This window comes from Monodelphis domestica, chromosome 4 (assembly GCF_027887165.1).
Source record: "Monodelphis domestica isolate mMonDom1 chromosome 4, mMonDom1.pri, whole genome shotgun sequence".
Lineage (NCBI taxonomy): Eukaryota > Metazoa > Chordata > Mammalia > Didelphimorphia > Didelphidae > Monodelphis > Monodelphis domestica.
The window spans coordinates 385,343,436-385,363,682 of NC_077230.1; the positions used below are offsets into that span (position 1 = coordinate 385,343,436).

At 38.5% G+C, this 20,247-nt stretch overlaps 1 protein-coding gene across 6 annotated transcripts in view; it reads right to left on the bottom strand.

Annotated features, from left to right (window-relative positions):
- ZBTB40 (zinc finger and BTB domain containing 40) overlaps positions 1-20,247 on the bottom strand; it is a 91,407-nt gene that overhangs the window by 49,987 nt on the left and 21,173 nt on the right. For all 6 annotated transcript variants that reach the window (XR_008911529.1, XM_007491214.3, XM_056795609.1 and 3 more), the window contains 2 exons: positions 2,483-3,374; positions 1,409-1,542 (listed from right to left, as the gene is read on the bottom strand). Coding sequence is in view for 5 of the 6 variants with exons in the window: in XM_007491214.3 (XP_007491276.1) it covers positions 1,409-1,542; positions 2,483-3,302 (954 nt within the window). In the remaining variant the exon portion in view is untranslated. The remainder of the gene's footprint in view (positions 1-1,408; positions 1,543-2,482; positions 3,375-20,247) is intronic.

Below are 20,247 nucleotides of genomic sequence, written 5' to 3' on the forward strand. Positions count from 1 at the left end.
CAGGGCACCCAAAAAATCCCATTAAAGTGTTACTTTTAGAAATGGATATTCCATTTTAATAAGGAAGCCATCAGGTTTAGCTATTTTCTCAGGAAAAAAAGTAACAATTTATATTCAAGGTAATAAAAATAAAGCTGATTCGACTGATTTAACTTTCTGCAGAATCCTAGGAATGAAAATATACATTTTTCGTCACCTGGAATTTATTTGGTGATATGCCATACTGGTCAAAATATAAACCAGTCTTGGGCTTCTCTCATTGAAATACACAATACAGCTTCACTAAGGGAGCTTCAGATTCTCCCCAAATGCCTTCTCCCCCTGGGCAAGAAACAGTAAATGAAGAGGAGGAGGAAAAGGAGAAGGAAGTAGCAAAGGTGGCTCTGTGGACATGTGAGCCACACTCCCCACACACCCACCCAGAGTTCATTAATAGAAAGGAAGAGGGACTTGTGTGAAGCTGTTCCCTTCCCCCTCCCCACCATGCCTAATGACATTTTTTCCCACATCACCCACCCCTCTGCCCAGCAGCCCAATGCTTTCTCCCTCCCTTTTGAGGAAGTGGGCAACAGGCACTCAATGGGGACAGGGCACAGTATTGTCTCTAAAAGGTTTGCCATCACTGGTCTATAACAATAAAAGTGACAATGAAAGTAATGGCTTTAAAAATTCAAGGTCTCTATTTGAGTTTAAGGAAATTAAAAAAAAATTTTAATGGTAAATACATAGTTCAAAATATGGTAATTTTATGGGTACCTAGGTGGTGAAGTGGAAAGAAAGCTGCCCTTAGAATCAAGAAGATTCATCTTCCAGAGTTCAATCTGGCCCCAGGCTCTGATTAGCTGTGTCCTTAGGAAAATCACTTAACCATGTTTGCCTCAGTTTCCTAATATATTAAATTAGCTGGAGAAGAAAATGACAAACCACTCCAGTATCTTTGTCAAGAAAATCCCAAAAGAGATCAGACACAACTGAAATGATGGAACAACAACAATTTTATAGAATTTTTTTCTTTGTATACATATATATTTTTTTCCTTTGAAAGAACACACACTTTAGGAGCACAGGCCTATCTTAAGATCAAAACAATATAAAGAACCCTCTTATGATCCTCTAAAAATAAAAGCTAAGAAAATAAATTTTCATTTCAAGAAAAATTAAGATTAGCACTATTAATATTATTTTGCACATCCATTTTGCTGGGCTTCATGGCAAGCTAACAGAAGACTATTAAATGAGTAGAATATAAGCAACTTAAGGATAGGAGCCATATTTTTTTTTTTGCTTTGTTTTTCTATCCCCAGCAAGAAGGACAATACCTTGCATGTAATATACGCTTTATACTTGCTTCTTGGAATGGATATAACATGTTAAAAGCATATTATAATAGGAAGAAAGCAGTTCATACCTCTTTATGTGGACTTTTAATTTCTCTACATTCATCTAATCTTTTCAGTACATCCTGGGCAACAGAGAATGCTTCAGAGAAGATGCTTTCATTTTGCAGAAGGAAATCCAACTTATACATTTTCCTCTCATGCTCTGCATGTGAGAAACAAGATCAGTTAGTCATTAATTGAAGGGATTAAATGGAAGTTTAAGCTGCCTGTAAGTCTCTAGGTCAGGCACATCTTTTAACTGCTATCTAGTATGTCAGGTATAATAAGGGCAAGGATGTCACTCACAGCTTCCTCCTTTGTGCCAAACTCAGCATGGCTAAAACAATGAGCATCAATCCAAAATAGCACATTGTTGTTGGTCTTACTAATATTTCTGTTCTCTTGTTTGCCTTTTGTCTTCAGAGTGCTGACAGGCCTTCTTCCTACAGAGTGAGGAGGGCTGCTTCTATTAGATATAAACTGTGACAATGGGACAAATCTAAAAATCTCACAGAAGTATGCCAAAAGGAAGAGGGCTCAGCCTTACACAAAAGCTCTTAGCACTTTATACTGAATGAAACTGATGCCAGTCATTTTGACATAACTAAGCTGGACCTCTAGAAGGCTGCTAACAGAGGAGAGTTTATTGAAAACCATTAGTTGTTATACTTCAACACTTCAAAAGAGCTATGACTTCACTGGGGTGGGCATTCCTCTACTAACATAGTCACTTCGCCTCCAGGGCTATGGAGTTAACCTTTAGGAGATGTAACAGCTAAAAGCCTTCTTTATTCTGGTAATGTGTCTATAATAAGAAACTATGAACACCTCAGAAAGGGATCTGCTGAGAAGAGAGATGGCCATGTAACAACCTCAATTCTCCCTCACTCTTAGGAAAGAGCAACAACTTCTGTGGATGTACACAACTCAAATTACAAAAGGCAGTGAGATAGCAGGAGAAATGGCATCTTATGAAAAGTTATAATATCATAATGCTTAGGGTTTAAATAGGGTTAAAGGGAGATGCTAAAAAAGTGAGTCAAAAATAGCACAAAAATTGTTAAGTGGCAAGATGGCAACAAACTGCCTTTCAGAACAATTACCTAGTTCTGAGGTATTCTCTGTCATATTCTGAGACACTGCGACCACTGCTACTTCCTTCTCCTTCTCCTTTTCCTTTTCCTCCTCCTCCTCCTCCTCCTCCTCCTCTTCATTTATTGCTTCTTGCCCAGGGGGAGAAGGCATTTGTGAAGAATCCGAAGGCTCCCTTGGTGAAGCTGCATTGTGTATTTCAATTTCCAGAGCCTCTTCATGGGCAATAGCAGAATTCATAATCAGCTCCTTCTGAGCCATGGTCGAATTTACCTCACCAACATCTGGTGTCACAGCACTAACCACCACCACAGTGTCAGCCTTTAGAGACACAGGAGATAGAGACTCTCCTGGATGTAGAGACTCAATTGAATTTTTCGGGGAAGTGTTTTCTACTAGCAATCCATCAGTGTCCTTTTGGCATGGCTCCACTGTCTGAGGGGAAACCTCTCTTATCACTTGGCTTGGAGCAGAGCAGCTTACAAGGCTAGTTAGAAGATTCTTACAACTAACTGCCACATCAAACATCTGTAGGCTATCAGCTAAGGAGATAATCTTGGAGAAGTTGTGTTTGCCCACAGGCAGCTTGCCGGTGTACATCATTTCTAAAAGGAGAGCAAACTCATCTGGACTTACAACAGATGCATCAATAGAAATTGTATCTGTATTATCCAGTAATGTTTTAAATAGGAGGCTGGCAGCAGCCAAGACCAGTTTATGGGCCCTGAAATAAACTGTGCCAATAGAAATGGTGCAGTCACAGAATTGATTCTCCTTGCAAAGGGTATACAACTGCTGCAGCAACTGGCGGCCATAGTTGGGAAGTTCCATTGCTCCAACCTGAGGCAATAAGAACACTGCTTAATCCTTCCACCAAAATGCCTTTCTGATGATCAGCACCAACTAGAAAAAAATAGAGAAATAGGATGATAGTAGTTATTAGGACTGAATGTTTCCCAGTTCCTGTAAGCCAAAAGTACAAGCAACGACAATAACTACTACTACAACAAAAAGTACTACTACTACTACTACTACTACTACTACTACTACCACCACCACCACCACCACCATTTAGCACTTATGTAGAACACTTCAAGGCTTGCAATGCTTAATAAAAGTTAATATACATCACAGCTGTGTGATGGGTGAAATCTGAAATAACTGAGGAGATAAACTTCAGCAATATAGATTTATTAAGCAATGCATGCCAATTGCATAATAAATTAAGAACAGGCCTCCTCAGTTTGGCACTGAGATTCTAAATACAGGGAAGACATAGATTTTTGTGTATTAAAAAACAAAAACAAAAAAAAAACAATTAACAGGATACAAACCAGGATCCAAGATTAGGCCATTTGATTTCTAATTGGAAGAAAGATTAGGGGCTTTCTGAGTTGGGAGGGGGATAGCATAGCAAACAGGCACAAATTCTCTAAAATGGGGGGGGGGGGGGAAGTGTGCCCCTCTGGGCCAAATTTCTGTATTCAATTAAAGGAACATGGAAACAATAACTGACTGACCCGTACAGGGTCAGTTTTCAAACTGCTTGAGACATATAATTGTGAGAAAACGCCTTGCATCAATCTTCAGATCTGACTGAGTTTCTGGTCAGCACAACCTAGGTCCTTAGTTAAAGGGTCTCTAAGCAACAGGTAGAAGTGGTTCAACTTTCCAGCTATGCAAGGCTAGGTTCAAACAATGCAATAAAGTTTTCTCAGAATTCCCATAATTGAATAAAGTTTTCTCACAAGAAAGAAATTGGACTAGAGCCATAATTGAATAGAAAGGGAACTGAGCCAGATTCAGAATTGAGTCACAAGATGAAGCCAGTATGGTTTGCTCAATTCCCACAATTCCTACACAAAACCTTGCAAGGAAGGCACTATTATTATCCTCATTTTTTTTTAAACCCTTACCTTCCATCTTAGAATCAATACTAGGTATTGGTTCTAAGGCAGAAGAGTGGTAAGGGCTAGGCAATGGGGTCCAGGGTCACACAGCTAGGAAGTATCTGAGGCCAAATTTGAACATAGGATCTCCTATCTCTGGGTCTGATACTCAATTCACCCAGCTTCCCCCTATTATCCTCATTTTACAAATGAAGAAACTGATGCAGAGAACAATTCAGGGACCTGCCCAGGTTTACACAGTTATTAGTAAGTGTCTGGGGCTCAAAGTCTGGTCTTCTTGATTCCAAGCCCAGCACTCAATCCACTGAATCACTTGCTGCCTCAAAAATTAAAATCAAATATCCTTATACCTCATATATTAAGAAACTTTCAAAACGTAAGACTTTTTGACTTAGAAAGAACCTCAAAGATCTAGTTCAATCTCCTCAGTTTACAAATAAGTGGATCAAATTACTAGAAGTCAGGTACACAAAGTTGTTGAAGCACTGGGCAAGTCCTAGAATCCATGCCCTCTATATCTCAGTTCAATATTCATGAGGGACAAAAGAAATTCCAAAAGATTATAAATGGGTCAAAAATGATGATTCTCCTTAATGAGGAAAGATATACACACACATACACACAATCTAACAAGTGTAAACCATGGTCACTTAGGTCACTGATAATTTTGAAGCTTAGGAAAATATTAGTCTAGCATCAAGTATTCAGCTTAAGTGAACTTTAGATTACTCCATCCTACTTAACAAAAACAGGAATGTAGACACCCATATTTAAGGATTAAGTATTTAAGAGGATGGCCTATGACAGACATGTGCTAGCAAATGACAAATCAGAAACCGACAGACCCCTGGGCTGTCCTAAGTCAAGCTTAAGCTATCATTGGTACATGTGAGGTGCAGGAAAGTGATGTAAAAACTGTCCATATATTTTGTGTCACTTCCTCTCTCCAATCTCTTTCCACGGGGAAGTAGAAACTTGCTGAATATTTCGGCATCTTGGTGTGGCAGAAGCTATTGTCTAGGTTTGGCAGTGAGTATACTGGGAGAAGTTTACCTTTACCTTCTATCCTCTTACAAAAGCCTCTTTTCTTTCTCTCTCTTCTCTCTTTCTCTCTCTCTCTCTCTCTCTCTCTCTCTCTCTCTCTCTCTCTCTGTCTCTCTGTCTCTCTGTCTCTCTCTCTCCTCAATTCCTTCCCTCAATATTAATTATAATCAACATAAATTTCCAAACTGACTTGGGTATTTTATTTGGGATTTTCTCTAGTGACCAAATTAATTTAGATTAAGTCACAACCCTAAAATTACCCTTATACTTGCAAACACCTGGAAGAATATGACATAGTGACTAGATAGGCACCAATCTGGTTTAAGAACAAACTAATTTAATTGCGTTCTAAAACAAGAATATGGACCTTGTAGATAAAAGAAAAGCAACATATATGATAAATTTACACTTGCATCACACTTGATTTTAACTCAAAAAACTAGGAACACATGGCGTATACTTTCCTATCATGTGAATAAGAAGATAACCCCAAAATTATATTACCAAAGCATAGTCATTAACATTAACAGTTCATCATTAGTCCAAAAAACTAGGAACACATGGCGTATACTTTCCTATCATGTGAATAAGAAGATAACCCCAAAATTATATTACCAAAGCATAGTCATTAACATTAACAGTTCATCATTAGTCCAAAAAACTAGGAACACATGGCGTATACTTTCCTATCATGTGAATAAGAAGATAACCCCAAAATTATATTACCAAAGCATAGTCATTAACAGTTCATCATTAGTCCTGGGAGGACACAATGGAAGCAGATTATGCTGAAGGGATAACCCACCAGATCTTGAATCTAACAATATGTAGCTTATATGAAATTATTTTAACATTCAAATAGAAAATTAGGCTCAACAAGTCAATGGAGCTCAGTTAATCAAGTTTTCTACCAAACCGTAATTAGAATGAGAATAGTTAAAACAGAAATAGAATTTAAAGTGAGTTCAACGACATGAAGTAACAAAGGCCAGTATATAAGGAAAACAACATGGAAATGTCATAAACAAAGGCTAAAGCATGACTATCTCCAGAAGCAGAAAAGAATTATCCTGTTTTTTAAAAAGTTCAAGAGAAATATTTATTAATGGCTCAAGACATTCAAGATCTAGGAAGTACTCCTATGTCCTTATTCAAATAATAAAAACAAACACTAATATAAGAATTTATATATAATGTCTTTTTACATAACTTGATCCTTTCAATAGCCCTGTGACATAGGTTCTATTATTCTCTTTCACAGATGAGCAAACTTCACTTCAGAATTACAGCAACTTACCCAGAGTGACAAAGCTAGTAAATGTGAGGCAGGATTCTTGAACCCAGGTCTTCCTGGTTCCAAGTCCAACCTTTTGTCCACTATGAAGCACTATTCTCTTAGAATTATATGCTAGGAAAGATTTTATAACCATCGTGTCTAATCTGGGAGATCCTGAAAAGGGTCTAGTAAATAGGACAGCAACTAATAAAACTAGTAGGTATGAGAGAAAAGGTCAAATGTCTAGCTAGTTAGTAGAGAGAGAAGAAAGGTGCCAGAGCAACTGTCTTCAAGCATCTGAAGGGTAACCAATGTACAACAATCTAACCTGAAATTCTCTATCTCTAAAGATATAACTAAGATAATATAAAGATTAAACAAGATAAAAGACTTTTTAAGTTTTTGATAGTGAACAACTGAAACAGACATTGGAGGGAGATTGTGAAATCTCAATCCTGGAGATCTTGGGGGAAAAAAATCATCTGTCCAGAATGGCTCAGATATATATATATATATGTATATATATATACATATATATATATATATAGCACTATGTCAAAATAGGGGATGAGACTAGATGACTTCAAGGATTTTATTATGTAGTAAATGTGATCAATACTCATAAGTTAATCACTCTAGTAATGTTCTGTGGCTGCAAATCATGGAACCTAAGATGAATCGTAGACATGAGTAAAATGAAGCATGTTTTCTGCAATGCAAGAAGTACAGAGGAAATGGATATCAGAAAAACAAATGGGCTAGTGATATAGAGAATGTGAAGCATAAAAATGGACAGCCAGAGTGTTGACCCCAGTGAAGCTGCACAATGAAGCAGTGAAGTGATGCTCTCAGACATCATATAGAAGATCATGAGAGGATTTGTGGAAGGACATATAGAAGAACCATACATTAAGAGAAAAGATTATTGCCTGCATAACTGGAGGGAGTGCCCACAATTAAGACAAGGATCCCCAGAAATGCTGTCAGCCTAGCAATAATCACCCATGGTTTGATCTTTCATTTCTAGTAGTGAGTTAAGCAGGCTAAGGGTATAGTGAAGTCTAAACTGCTAGTTTCACTACACATTTCTCTGCTAAGATACATAAATACAGCTGTGTTTTCTTCTTTATTCTTTTGTGGAGAGGTTATGGGCTTCATATAATGATTGACTGAACCAAACTTTCTAGAGAAGCAAAAAAAAAGCCAACAAAAAAAAACCTGAGGAACACTGCATGTTGGGATCTCTAAGTGGAGTCCTGGAGGTGCCTGTATAGAAGCAACTGAAATTACGTTATTAAGCATTTACTGAAATTGCTAGGCTTGGGAAAATTGTCAAGGGTCCCAGGGGAAGAACATTTAAGCAACAAAAGAGCAGAGGAAATCCGGATGTTCCTCAAAGGAACAATATTAAAGGCATAAGAAAAGACTGTCCCGATATAGAATCAAGATAGGAGGAGTAAGACACTTAATTGGTAGAACCGAGTGCAGCATAAAGCCCTGAAATGCGAATGGGAATTGTACACCAAGTGGAAACTAGGCCAGCTCACTGAAGAGTACAAAGAAATAGCAGGTGCTTTAGGAGTAAACTCAGAAAAACAAGTGAGAACCAAGATGCAATTTACAAGAGACGTTTAGTCTCTTTAATGGATGGGGGGGAAATGACACTGAAAACAGAGACTTTAAATACTCCTTCTCCTCCCCCCATTCACCATCACTTTTACAAAAGAAAAAGGTTGGCTGGAGTGATGAATGTCTTTGCTGGAAGGGCAAGATGCCACACGAGAAAAATGGAAAGGTCTAACTGAAGACATTTGTGTTTAATTGAATAAACTGAATGTTTTCACATTTACCAACCCAGGTGTGTGGAAGAACAGCCAGCTGGCTGCTAGCTCCCCACATTGGCTCTCATCATAGGAGAGAGGAGGATAAGGGTTCTTTCTGTGGTTCCTACTTTCAGACCTCTACCCAACTTCCCTCCCTCAAGAAAAACACTGAATTATCTCTCTGTCCAGTCCCCTTGTTCTTGGTCCAAAGCCCCTTGGCCTGGTTTCCCAAGCACTCTGGGTTTCTTCTGAATCTCTTCAAAGTCTGTATCACATTTTTATTCCAGGCTGTGAAGACCTGAAGCACCTTCCTAAATACAACAGACATTTCTTTTTGTTAGCTGCAATATTCTTCTGAAGTAAAAATCTTTCCTCTTTATTTCATATAGGAGCTGGAGTGCAGGATTCTTACTTCACAAATGAAGAAACTGAATCTCTGAGAGACAAAAGAATTTAGAAAGCAGTGTTTAAGACAGAAACAAAAAGTCTCTTATTCCAACCAAAATCTTCCCAGAAAGAAAACTGCTTTTCCCCAATGTGATTCCCACAATACTGGGAGCTAGATGCTCTTATTATCCTCATTTTACAGATAAGGAATTTGAGGCTCAGAAAGTTAAATTATCAATACCACCTACTTCACAAGGTTGTTGTAGGTTCAAAGAGGATAAAGGTAACTTACAAAGAATAAAAACATTATATAAATGGGAAGGCAGGGAAGAGTCCTTTGAATTAATTACTGATCCATATCCTTAACTACCTTAACCAGTTGAGTCAATCTATCAAAGGCATTAAACTAGATGCAAAAAGTCCTTCATCAGTTGGGAAGCACAGAAATAAACTGATAAAATGAAATGCTTTCAGGAAGTAATTGGTTGAGTAATTGGACTCAGTCATGCACATTGGGCATAAAATAGCAAACCAATTTGGACACTGCTTTCAGATAAAAAGGGAGGAGTTTGGTAAGAAGAGACTTGTCTCCTCCCTTGTCCCTTTTACTAAAGGATGAACTTATAAACTTTGAGGGGTCAGAAGATTTGAACTTCTCAGCAATATCCCCAGATAGCACTGTCCCCAGAACAGCAGGGTTTGACTGTGGTGTCTGCCTCAGAAACCAAGTAAAAATTAGACATACTAGAAAAAGTAGTTTCAAGACCCTACGATGGGACCAATAGGAAGCAGTAACATTCTTAATAGGAACTTCAATGAGAAGTCCATGAAAGGAAAAAAGGGACTTCTTTCAAAAGGACTCCTAAAAGTGATGAATTATCATCTTTGCCACATGTGCTGTCTAAGCTTGAGCCCACTTTTCCCTAACCTTTATATGTTCTTGTACTCATGGGAGTGTCCTGATTTGGGGGAATGTACCAACTATTCTTACTATACAACCTTAGTAAATACTGAAGTCTGGTTGGCTAATTGATATAAACTGATGATCAATTAAAGAGGAAATCAGTGAGGTATGACCTCATTGGAGGGATAAGTAGTTAGCCAAGACTATAGGTGGTGAGAGTGAGCCTAGAAGATACACTATGTACTACATATGTTTCTGCTATTGTTATTTTATTTCCCTTTAAACCTATAGACATTTTGTTTCCTACAATCAATTATAGCAGCCAAGTTAAAAAAAAAAAACCTTCTTATGACTACAAAGATGACAATGAGATACAAGCAAACAAGGTGCCTGATCAAAAGTGTTCGTGTAAGGATAGGATAATGTAAAGGTTCAAAAAACCCAGGAAAAGAAGGCTGGTAAGGTTAGAAAAGGATGAATGTTGATTTTTGGCATGACAAGAGTTCTCTGATTCTAAAGAAAATGTCATCTGGTCTCATTAACCCCTCCTAGTAATGAGGGTGCTGAATGAATAGATGGATGTCTTGTGTTTCCACCCAAGGAGCTCTGCCCAAATTCATGAGATTCAATTCAGCACCTTTTAAGTCTGGGGCTGTCTTGGAATCTATTACAACCAGGGGATGGTTCTGAAATCAAAGTGGCCTCTGAAAGACTTTTATTTTAACAATAAATTATGGAATTTTCCAGATTCTGAAAAGGAACCCAACTGCCAACAAAAAACACTATTCTCAACTTGGACTTAATCAGCTTGGACTCCATAGGCTTGGACTCTTAGGCGGTTTGGGTCCAACTTTCTTTTACAATTCCACTTCACTCTAGGGAGTGTATTCATTTGATCATTTAAATAGCTGGAAGGGACATTAGAAGTCACCTAGTTAAGCCTCCTCATTCTACAGATGTAAAAACTGAAGCACAGAGATATTCAAAATTTGAATCAAGGTCATCCAGTTCCAAAGCTATTGCTCTTTCTATGGTTATCATATGAACCCAGAAAAAGCCTTATCCTCTTTATTTATATTTTATCAAATGGTAATGCCTGTGTAAAATCATAAGAATTTACTGAGTAAAATGCTGGTTCAAATGCTACCTCAATCTGAAGTAATTTAATTGTTTTTACCACCACCTATGTTTTAAGAAGCCCTTCACCTATTACATCCCTAGCAGCAATGCAGTACCACTGTATCCAGTTAGCTGTAGCATACTATAATCACTAAAACACATAGAATCTCTGAGATAAGTGACCTGAGGAGATCCAAATCTTTCCTCATCTCTGCTGTATCTTCCTTCAAGGCTCAGATTAAGTGACATTTTCTCTATGAAGTCTTCTTGATTTTTACCCTCAGTCTGGCAGAAACTGGATAGAGACCAACATCTATCTCACTATATGCCAAGATAAACTCAAAATGGGTACATGACTTTCAATATAAATAAATCATAAACAAATTAGAAGAGCACAGATAAAATTACATGTTAGATTTAGGAAAAGGGGATGAGTTCATGACTGTGAAAGAGAATTCTTTACTCTTTTGTCTGACTTAACACTAACTTAAGTACCTCACTAGATTGTGAAGACAGGATGAACTCTCCTTTGTCTACCTTTTGATTCAATCAACATAAGCTTGAACTAGGTGGAGGAGCTGCAAAGCACCTAGTGAATTAACATCCTCAGAAACTCAATCAGCCAGGATGAGTATTCACCACTCCAGAGAACTTAACTTTCAGAAGGTGAGAAGTTGACCCCACAAACATTGCCCCCTGGGCGGTGTTAGACAATTTGGAAACTGTGATTGGCCCCTGTGAAGTGGGGCAGGAATAAGAAGTCACCATAAAAGCAAGCCCAGAACTCCCTCAGAGAGAGATTATCTTTGAGAAGATAGTCTGAAGAGATTATCTTCTGGAGATAGTCTTCTGACTGGGGAAGAGTCTTCCAGGGAGCTTTACTGGAGACTGTGGTTTGGATCCTGGGCTTGGAACTTAGCTTCAATTAGACTCTGACTCCTGGACTACTTCCTTGGATGAATGAAAGGGTGACTCCTTTCCTAGTTTCCTGAGACCAGCCTCACTGGTTGAGAACTAATTAATCTCTGCCTGGATTAAGCAGACCCAGAATAAACATTTAGGTTGATAGCATAAATAATCTCTCTAACATCTTCACATTTGTAAATATTTGTAAACAAATTTCTGACTCGACATATAATATTGGGGACCACATAATATCATAAAATTCTTGCCCAACCATTAATTTTCACCTTTACATGACCAAATGAGACAGAAAGGTTTCTAGGAGGCAAAATGAACAATTTTGATTACATTAAATTTAAAAGGTTTTGCACAAAGAAAGCCAAGACAGCCAAAATTATAAAGAAGGTAGGAAACTGGGGACAATTTTACAGCTAAATTTCTCTTAAAAAGGTCTAATTCCTGGCAGAGTCAAAATGGTAGCTTAGTAGCAGTGAAAGTATGAAACCATTTTGAATATCCTTCCAAACCAACCTTTAAAAGGCACCTTGAAAGGTCAGGAGTCAAAACAAGATGAGCTAGGGAAATCTCCCACTGAATACAACATGAACAGAAGTTCTAGGCCCTGGCAGTAAGGTCCAGAGATCCACAGAAATGGGTGCTTTCAAATCTCAGCAGTAGCAGTGAAGATAGACCCAGAGCAAAACTCCTGTGAACCAGAAGCTAAGACAGAAATGGCCAGCAATATGCAATTTCCCAGTCCACTTGCAGAAAAATAAAGAAACAGCAGCAAAAAAACTCTTGACACTCAAAATTTTCTACGGAAAAAAGAGCAAAGAACAGAAGCAACAGGAGATGGTGAGACACAAGCAAACACATGCAAAATCTCCCCCCAAAATGAGAATTGGTCACAAGCTCTGAAGAACTTAAAAAGGAATTAAAAAATCAAATGACTCAGGTGGAAGAAAAATGGGGAAAAGATGAAAGTAGTGCAAAAAGACAATAACAGCTTAAAAAGCAAAATTGGTCAAATGGAAAAAGAGACACAAAAAGCCAATGAAGAAGTAAGTGGTTTAAAAATCAGAATTGACCTATTGGAAGAAGAGGGGGAAAAAATCAAATTAGAAAAAGAGTGCCATGAAAAGTGGAATAGACCAAATGAAAAAGGAAGATCAAAAGGTCATGGAAGAAACTAAGTCTTTAAAAATTAGAAGTGGACAAATAGAAGCTAATGATTTCACAAGAAATCAGATAAAAATCAAAAGAATGAAAAAATAGAAGGAAAATGAAATCTCATTTTTAAAAAAAACTGACCTGGAAAATAGATCCAGGAGAGACAATTTGAGAATTATTGGACTACCTGAAAGTCATGACCAAAAAAAGAAAAGGGTCTGATTTCTCAAATATATAGGGAATTAAGCCAATTTTATGAATCATTAGGAAATTAATAAATGGTCAAAGGATATAAACAGGCAATTTTCAGGGGAATAAATCAAAACTATCAATAGTCATATTTTAAATGCTCCAAATCATTAATAATTAAAGAAAATGCAAATTAAAACAACTCTGGGCTACCACCTCACACCTAATAGCTAAATGACAGAAAAGGAAAATTACAAATGCTGGAGGGGCTGCAGAAAAATGGTAACAATTTGGAACTATGACCAAAGAGCTATAAAACTGTGCATATCCTTTAAGTTAGAAATACCACTACTAGGTCTATCCCCAAAAAGATCAACAAAAAAGGAAAATGATGTGTGTGTGTGTGTGTGTGTGTGTGTGTGTGTGTGTGTGTGTGTGTGTATATATATATATATATATATATATATATATATATACACATATATATAAATAAAAACAGCAGCCCTTTTTTGTGATGGCAAAGAATTTTAACCTGAGGGAATGTCCATCAATTGGGAAATGACTGAACATGTAACAATATTTGACTATGATTGAATAGTAGTAGTAGTAGTCTCTTGGTAACCAAGGATGACGATTGTCTTTGTGCGTTTTCGTCTATGATAGATGAGGGCGCACAAAGACACTTGTGCATGAAGGAGGTTTAAGTGGAAACGTCGATGCACAGAGACAGTCCCACTCTCTAGGCATTGGAAGCCTGGGTCCAATGGCACGAAAAGTCGTTACACCTGGAGACTTCCTCAGCTGCATTGGATGGCCGTGTTGTCCTTTGTGCTCCAACAGACCCTGAGCACTTCACAGTGCTTTGCTGCGTCGCCATCTCAGCCACTGAACCTTCTTATTGGTTTCTTCCGTCTGTTCAGCTGAAGCAGTCTTCACATGCTGGGTGAGCAAAGCCCTGGTTCACCAGGGGTCGACAACAACCCAATGGCTACCCTCACAAGGTTTAGCCGGCCTGTAGAAGCCGTTGCCCAGGGTGTGGCCACTGCCATATGCTAGCAGCTACTGGGAGCCACAAGTGAGAGCTGGGTGTCAGGTGGGGGTCAGAGGCTGGAGAGCTGCCCTAGAAGGGCACGACAAGCCCTCCATACCAGAGATACTACCCCCTCCCTGAACACCCCACACACATTCCATTACAAACATATACCACAACTTTCCCACCATTTCCCAATGGGTAGACATCCTTCCAGTTTCCAACTTTTGTATGAGTAGGTCCTTTTCTCTTATCTTTGATCTTTCTGGAATACGGATATAATAGTGGTATCACTGGGCCAAAGGGTATACATAATTTCACAGTTCTTTGTTTATGGTTCCCAATTGCTCTGCAGAATAGTTGTATGATTTCACAGTTGTATTAAAGACTATTAGTTTCCTAATTTTTCCACATCCCATCCAACATTTATCATTTTCCTTTTTAGTCATATTAAGTCAAATTTATGAGTGTGAAGTGGTATCTCAGAATTGTTTTAATTTGCATTTCTCCAATTAATAGGAATTTGAAGTGTTTTTCTGTAGGATTAAAGAATTTTAATTTTTTCATGTGGAATACTATTATGCTAAAAGGAATGCTTTCAGAAAAACTTAGGAAGACTTATTTAAACTGAAAGCAAAGTGAAGTGAATGGAACCAAGAGAACAATGTATACAGTACAGTAACAACAATAATATAATGATAATGAACTATAAAAGACTCTGCAATTCTGATCAATAAAAAGATACACAAAAATGATTCTGAGAAAGGATGAAAAGGTTTCATCAGGCTGGGTCCTTGATTCAAAAATAGTTAAGAACTCCTTTAGCTGAATAGGAAATCAATGAGTCTTGGTATATACCTTGAATATCATGATATATTTTACTGACTAGGGAAATACAATTGAAAAAGAATTGGAATATATAGTCACATACCTAGAGGCCCAATTCATTTCAGAACCCCAGATTTTCTGACATGACCCAACCTTCTAAGGGTTTTTTTTTGTTTTGTTTTTTTAATAAAAACACTTACCTTCTGTCTTGGAGTCAATACTGTGTATTGGCTCCAAGGCAGAAGAGTGGTAAGAGCTAGGCAATGGGGGTCAAGTGACTTGCCCAGGGTCACACAGCTGGGAAAGTGTGACAAGGAAATCACTTTTAAAAGACTGATATATATTAATTTAAGGTCGCCAAGGAATTCAGCTATGTAATTCCTTAATGAAAACTCAAGTCAGCCATCAACCTTTTATGGAGTTTTAATTACAAACAGGAGGAAGAAAGGAATTAGAGATAGAGAGATAGAGGGAGAGAGAAAGGGGAGAGAAGGGAATAGGGCTTAAATACCCCTTCTGTTTAGGCTGGGCCAAAAGGCCCAAGCCCTTAGATAGCTGGGGCAATGAAAAGAGATCAGTCCCTATTACTCACGTGACCAAAAATGGAGAAACAGTCTCCGGGGCCCCCACCTTCAGTTTCCTTCAGCGCAAGCTTCTCAGAGCACACCCCAACCACCCTGACAAACTCCTCCACCACCTCGAGTCTTCAGACCCCCCTATCCTTAAGGAAACCATCCAAGTTCCCTCCCCTCAGTCCTCACATCTACCAATCACCTGTCCATCAATTTCCCTGTGCCAATGGAGGCTCTAGCTTAACCCAGGACCGCCCAGAGGTCTCTGGCTTTGCACATGTCTGTTGAAGGTCATATTTTCAAATAATTAAATCTTTGATCCTTTGCTACAGCCCTTTCTAAATCCTGTTAACCTGAGTAGGGTAGAGATTGGAATAATTAAATTTTGATCTATGCTGCAGCCCTTACTCAATCCTGTTAGGACTGAGTAGGGTGGAGATTGATTCCAAGTATCTCCATTGTATCAATTCTAAAATCAATCATGACTCAAAGAAATTCCTGTTCTATGCTTAAGCATAGGTCAAAGTCCTTTCCATTGTTCAGCAAAAGGTTTCTGTCCTAAAGTAATCTTAAGAAGGGAGGAGAAGGAACCTCCCATGCCAATGGGGTTCACATTCCAATAGTCAAGACCCACTATCAATAGGAAATTTTTCAAGTATGATATTTCCCAATGGTGAAATTTCCAACATTTATAAGTCTCAGAAATTTTGAGGTTTACAAAAGTCTGAGGCCAGATTTGAACCTAGGACCTCCTGTCTCTAAGCCTGGCTCTCAATCCACTGGGCAACCCAGCTGCCCCCTGAGGTTTGTTTTTTTTTAATTGATTTCCTTTGCATGAAATCATGGACCAGGAATGACTCAGGAATGGTTAATACTGCTTCCTAGAACTGTTGAATCTGTGATGGCTGGATGACAATGGACTGCCCCTCTACCTCAAATCAAAATGGTCTTGGCTCAAACCAAATGAACTGGTTAAAACTGTGTTTAAGAATCCAATAAGTTAATGAGAAGCAGTTAGTCTCCATTAGTGTATTTGACTTTGCTTTTCAACTTATTAATGTAAATTTTTTTGAGAACAATGTGATCCTTCTATTCCAGAACAGTAGCAAAGTATTATTATGTATGATAAGACACTAAACCAAATTAACATTTGTCAAACCATTTCTCTTTCTTATTGTCTGCAAAAGGCTAAATTCAGAGCTTAGTATTTAAGTTCTTCCAAAACAAAAACTCAGTTTCTTTCCAACCATACCTCCTAGCACTTCAATGCATACTCAATACTCCAGCCAAATTGGAGTTACCAGTCACATACAACATATTGTTGTTCCTTTTGAGGGTAAATATTTTATAAAAAGGGAGGCAAATTACAAGGACACAGTATGTTTCCAGAGTCCATCCCTGCCTAACTAGGATATTTTCTTAATATTATACTAGGTCTTTCCTAGCCCCTAGAGCTTTATCCATTTAAAGGCTTCTCTGTCTGGCTCCTCAAAAAATCTAGTTTCTTTTCTAGTTCTTTGAGCTTTGACACTCAATGTAAGCTTTACTCAAGTACCACTAAAGAAACAGCTGTCTAGATTCTGTATCTCAGGCTTTCTAGTTGTTTGTCCTAGCATAGAGAGAACATCATTCTGTTTTTTAAGTCTCCCAAGCAATTATGTGAGCCTCAAGACTTTATGGAGGTCAATTTACTTCAACCTTCTAATCCCAAGCTTTCCCCTAGACTAGACTCTAGCTTCTAGATTCTTCTTTTAGTCTTAACCATCTAGATCTCATTCTCTTCTGTTTCCTGACTCATTCCTTTCCTCCCACATACCTTTCACTCATTGCTCTACCTCTTTTGGTCTATCAAAAATGACTATTTCTAATTATGTATAATAACTCTGAAAAATGAACAAAATGAAACTTACCCAAGTCAAAAGAGTAGAACCAAAACCAATTCTTTTTTTTTAACCCTTCCCTTCCATCTTAGTATCAATAATGTGTATTAGTTCTAAGGCAGAAGAGTGGTAAAAGCTAGGCAACAGGAGTTAAGTGACTTGCCCAGGGTCATACAGCTAGGAAGTGTCTGAAGCCAGATTTGAACCCAGGACCTCCTATATCTAGGTCTGGCTCTCAATCCACTGAGCTATGCAGCTGCCCCTCAAAGCCAATTCTATAATCAATATTAATTGAAATTCTTAGTAAATATCTAAATGATACCCCCGAACCTAGGATAATTCATAGAAATGTTAAGGGAACCAATAAGGTATATTATAAAGAATGCTGGACTAGTAGTCTTGAAACTTGGGATTTAGTTCTGGTTCTACTATGACTGTTCTGTGCTGGTAAATCACTTTTCTTCTCTGAGTTTGGGTTCCCTTGTGATATCAGAGGCTCTGAGATCAGTCCATTAACAAATATTTATTAGGCATCTATTTATACTTCCTTAGTATAGGCACTGTGCTAAGTGGTATGGATATAAAGAAAAGTAAAAGAATCGCTTTTTGGACAGCTAGATAGTACAATGGATAGAATACCAGGCCTGAAGTCAGAAAGATCTAGTTCAAATCTAGCCGCCAGACACTTACTGGCTATGTGACTCTGGGAGAGTCACTTTTACCCTCATTTTTTTTTCAATTCCTCATCTGTAAAATGCAGGACACAGTGGAGAAGGAAATAGCAAACCTCTCCAGTATTTTTGTCAAGGAAAACTCCATGGACAAAGTCCCATGGGGTCCATATGAATGACTAAACAACATCAAAAAGTCTCTTTTCAAGGAATTCAGAGTTTAATAGAAAGAGAGAACATGCAAACAACTATCAGAATGAATTGGAGGTAATCAACAGAGGGAAGATAATAGAATTAAGTGGGACCAAGAAAGACTTCCTGTAGAAGTGGGATATGACATGAGGGTTAAACTATAGAAAATGCTCAGTCAGGAGATGGGAGTACCTTATTTGAAGAACAGCAGAGGTCAGTGTCACTGGGTCACCAAAGTACATGAGAGGAGTAAAGGTGTTTGAAGTTTGGAAAGGTTGGGGGTGGGGCATGAAGGGCTCTGAATATTAAACAAAGAATTTTATATCTGATACTAGAGGTTACAAGGAACCAATGTACTTTAATTGAGGGGGATAGGAAGGGGAATAGCACAGAGAGAAATTTTCTTTGGCCGCCAAGTGGGAGGATGATGGCTTGTAATAGGAAGAGACCTAAAGTAGGCAGATCCACTAGTAGGCTATTTCCTCTCCAACCAACCTTAAAATATCACAAAATGAATACTGGTGTGAAAGAACCAACAATGAACTGGAGTGAAGCAACTTTCATGCAGCGAACAACTTGAAAGAGAGGCAGAAAGCATCTGGTTTAACTCGAGTGAGTGGGGAGCACAATAAACAGGAGGCTACAAGGCAACAGCAAGTACCCCACCCAACATCTACCCTTCCAGATTCTGAACCTGGGCCTAAACCAATATCCAAGACCCTGAGACCCTGCCTAAGCCAATAGCAGTTTCAACCCCATGCACACCCTTCAGTAAGTTTCCAGAATCCCAATGCAAGGCAGTCTGCATGCCTGATCTGTGTAAGGACCAGAACGAGGTCAGGAGCCCCAAGTCAAACTTGTAGCAAGGGACCTGAATCCCAGTTTGAGGCAGTCTGTGGGCACGCCCTGGTCTGTGTAAGCCCAGAGGTAGGCCCCTATGCTCAGTACAAGACAGTCTCCAGAGTCCTAGGACTGAGGAATCTAAAGGAGCTAGCCCTTACAAAAACTCAAGGCTAAGTTATAAGCCCCAGGGCAAGGCAGTCCCACAGTATACCAGACATGATCGGGCCCAGAGTGAGACCAAAAAGCCCCTGCCCAATCCTAAGGCTAGACTTTGTGCACCAGCAGTTCACAGTGCTCTGAGCTCTGCAAGCCATCACAAGTCTTAGGGGTAACTGAATCAGCAGTGGGAGGTGGCTTTCAGCACTCTCAGGCTAATGTGATCATACCACCTTGGATGAAATAAAAACTTGCAGAAAACACAGAAATGGAGCTCAGGGTAGCATCAAGGAAGAACTGAAGTTTAAAAGAATGCTCTCTCTATCCTGAGAACAGAGCCCACCATCAAGTTAAAACTAAAGAAAAAGGGCAAGGAAATGAGCAAATGTTAAAAAAAATAATAAAAACTACAGAAAATGTTTACAGCAAAAAAGAGCAAGTCACAGACACAGAAGGGGACAATGAAAGCAAAGCAAACACATGCAAAGTTTAAAAGAAAAAATATGAATTGGTCTCAGGCTCTAGAAGAGCTCAAAAGGGATTAAAAATCAATTAAGAGAAGCAGAAGAAAAATTGGGAAGAGAAAATGAAAGCAATGAAAGAAATGGGGCAAATGAAAAAGGAGGCTCAAATGCTCACAGAAGAAAATAATTTCTTACAATTAGAATTGGGCAAATAGAACCTAATGATTTCATGAGACATCAAGAAATAATAAAAAACCACTTCCCAGCTGTGTGACCCTGGGCAAGTCACTTGACCCCCATTGCCTAGCCCTTACCACTGTTCTGCCTTGGAGCCAATATACAGTATTGACTCCAAGATGGAAGGTGAGAAAGAAAGAAAAGAAAGAAAGAAAGAAAGAAAGAAAGAAGAAAGAAA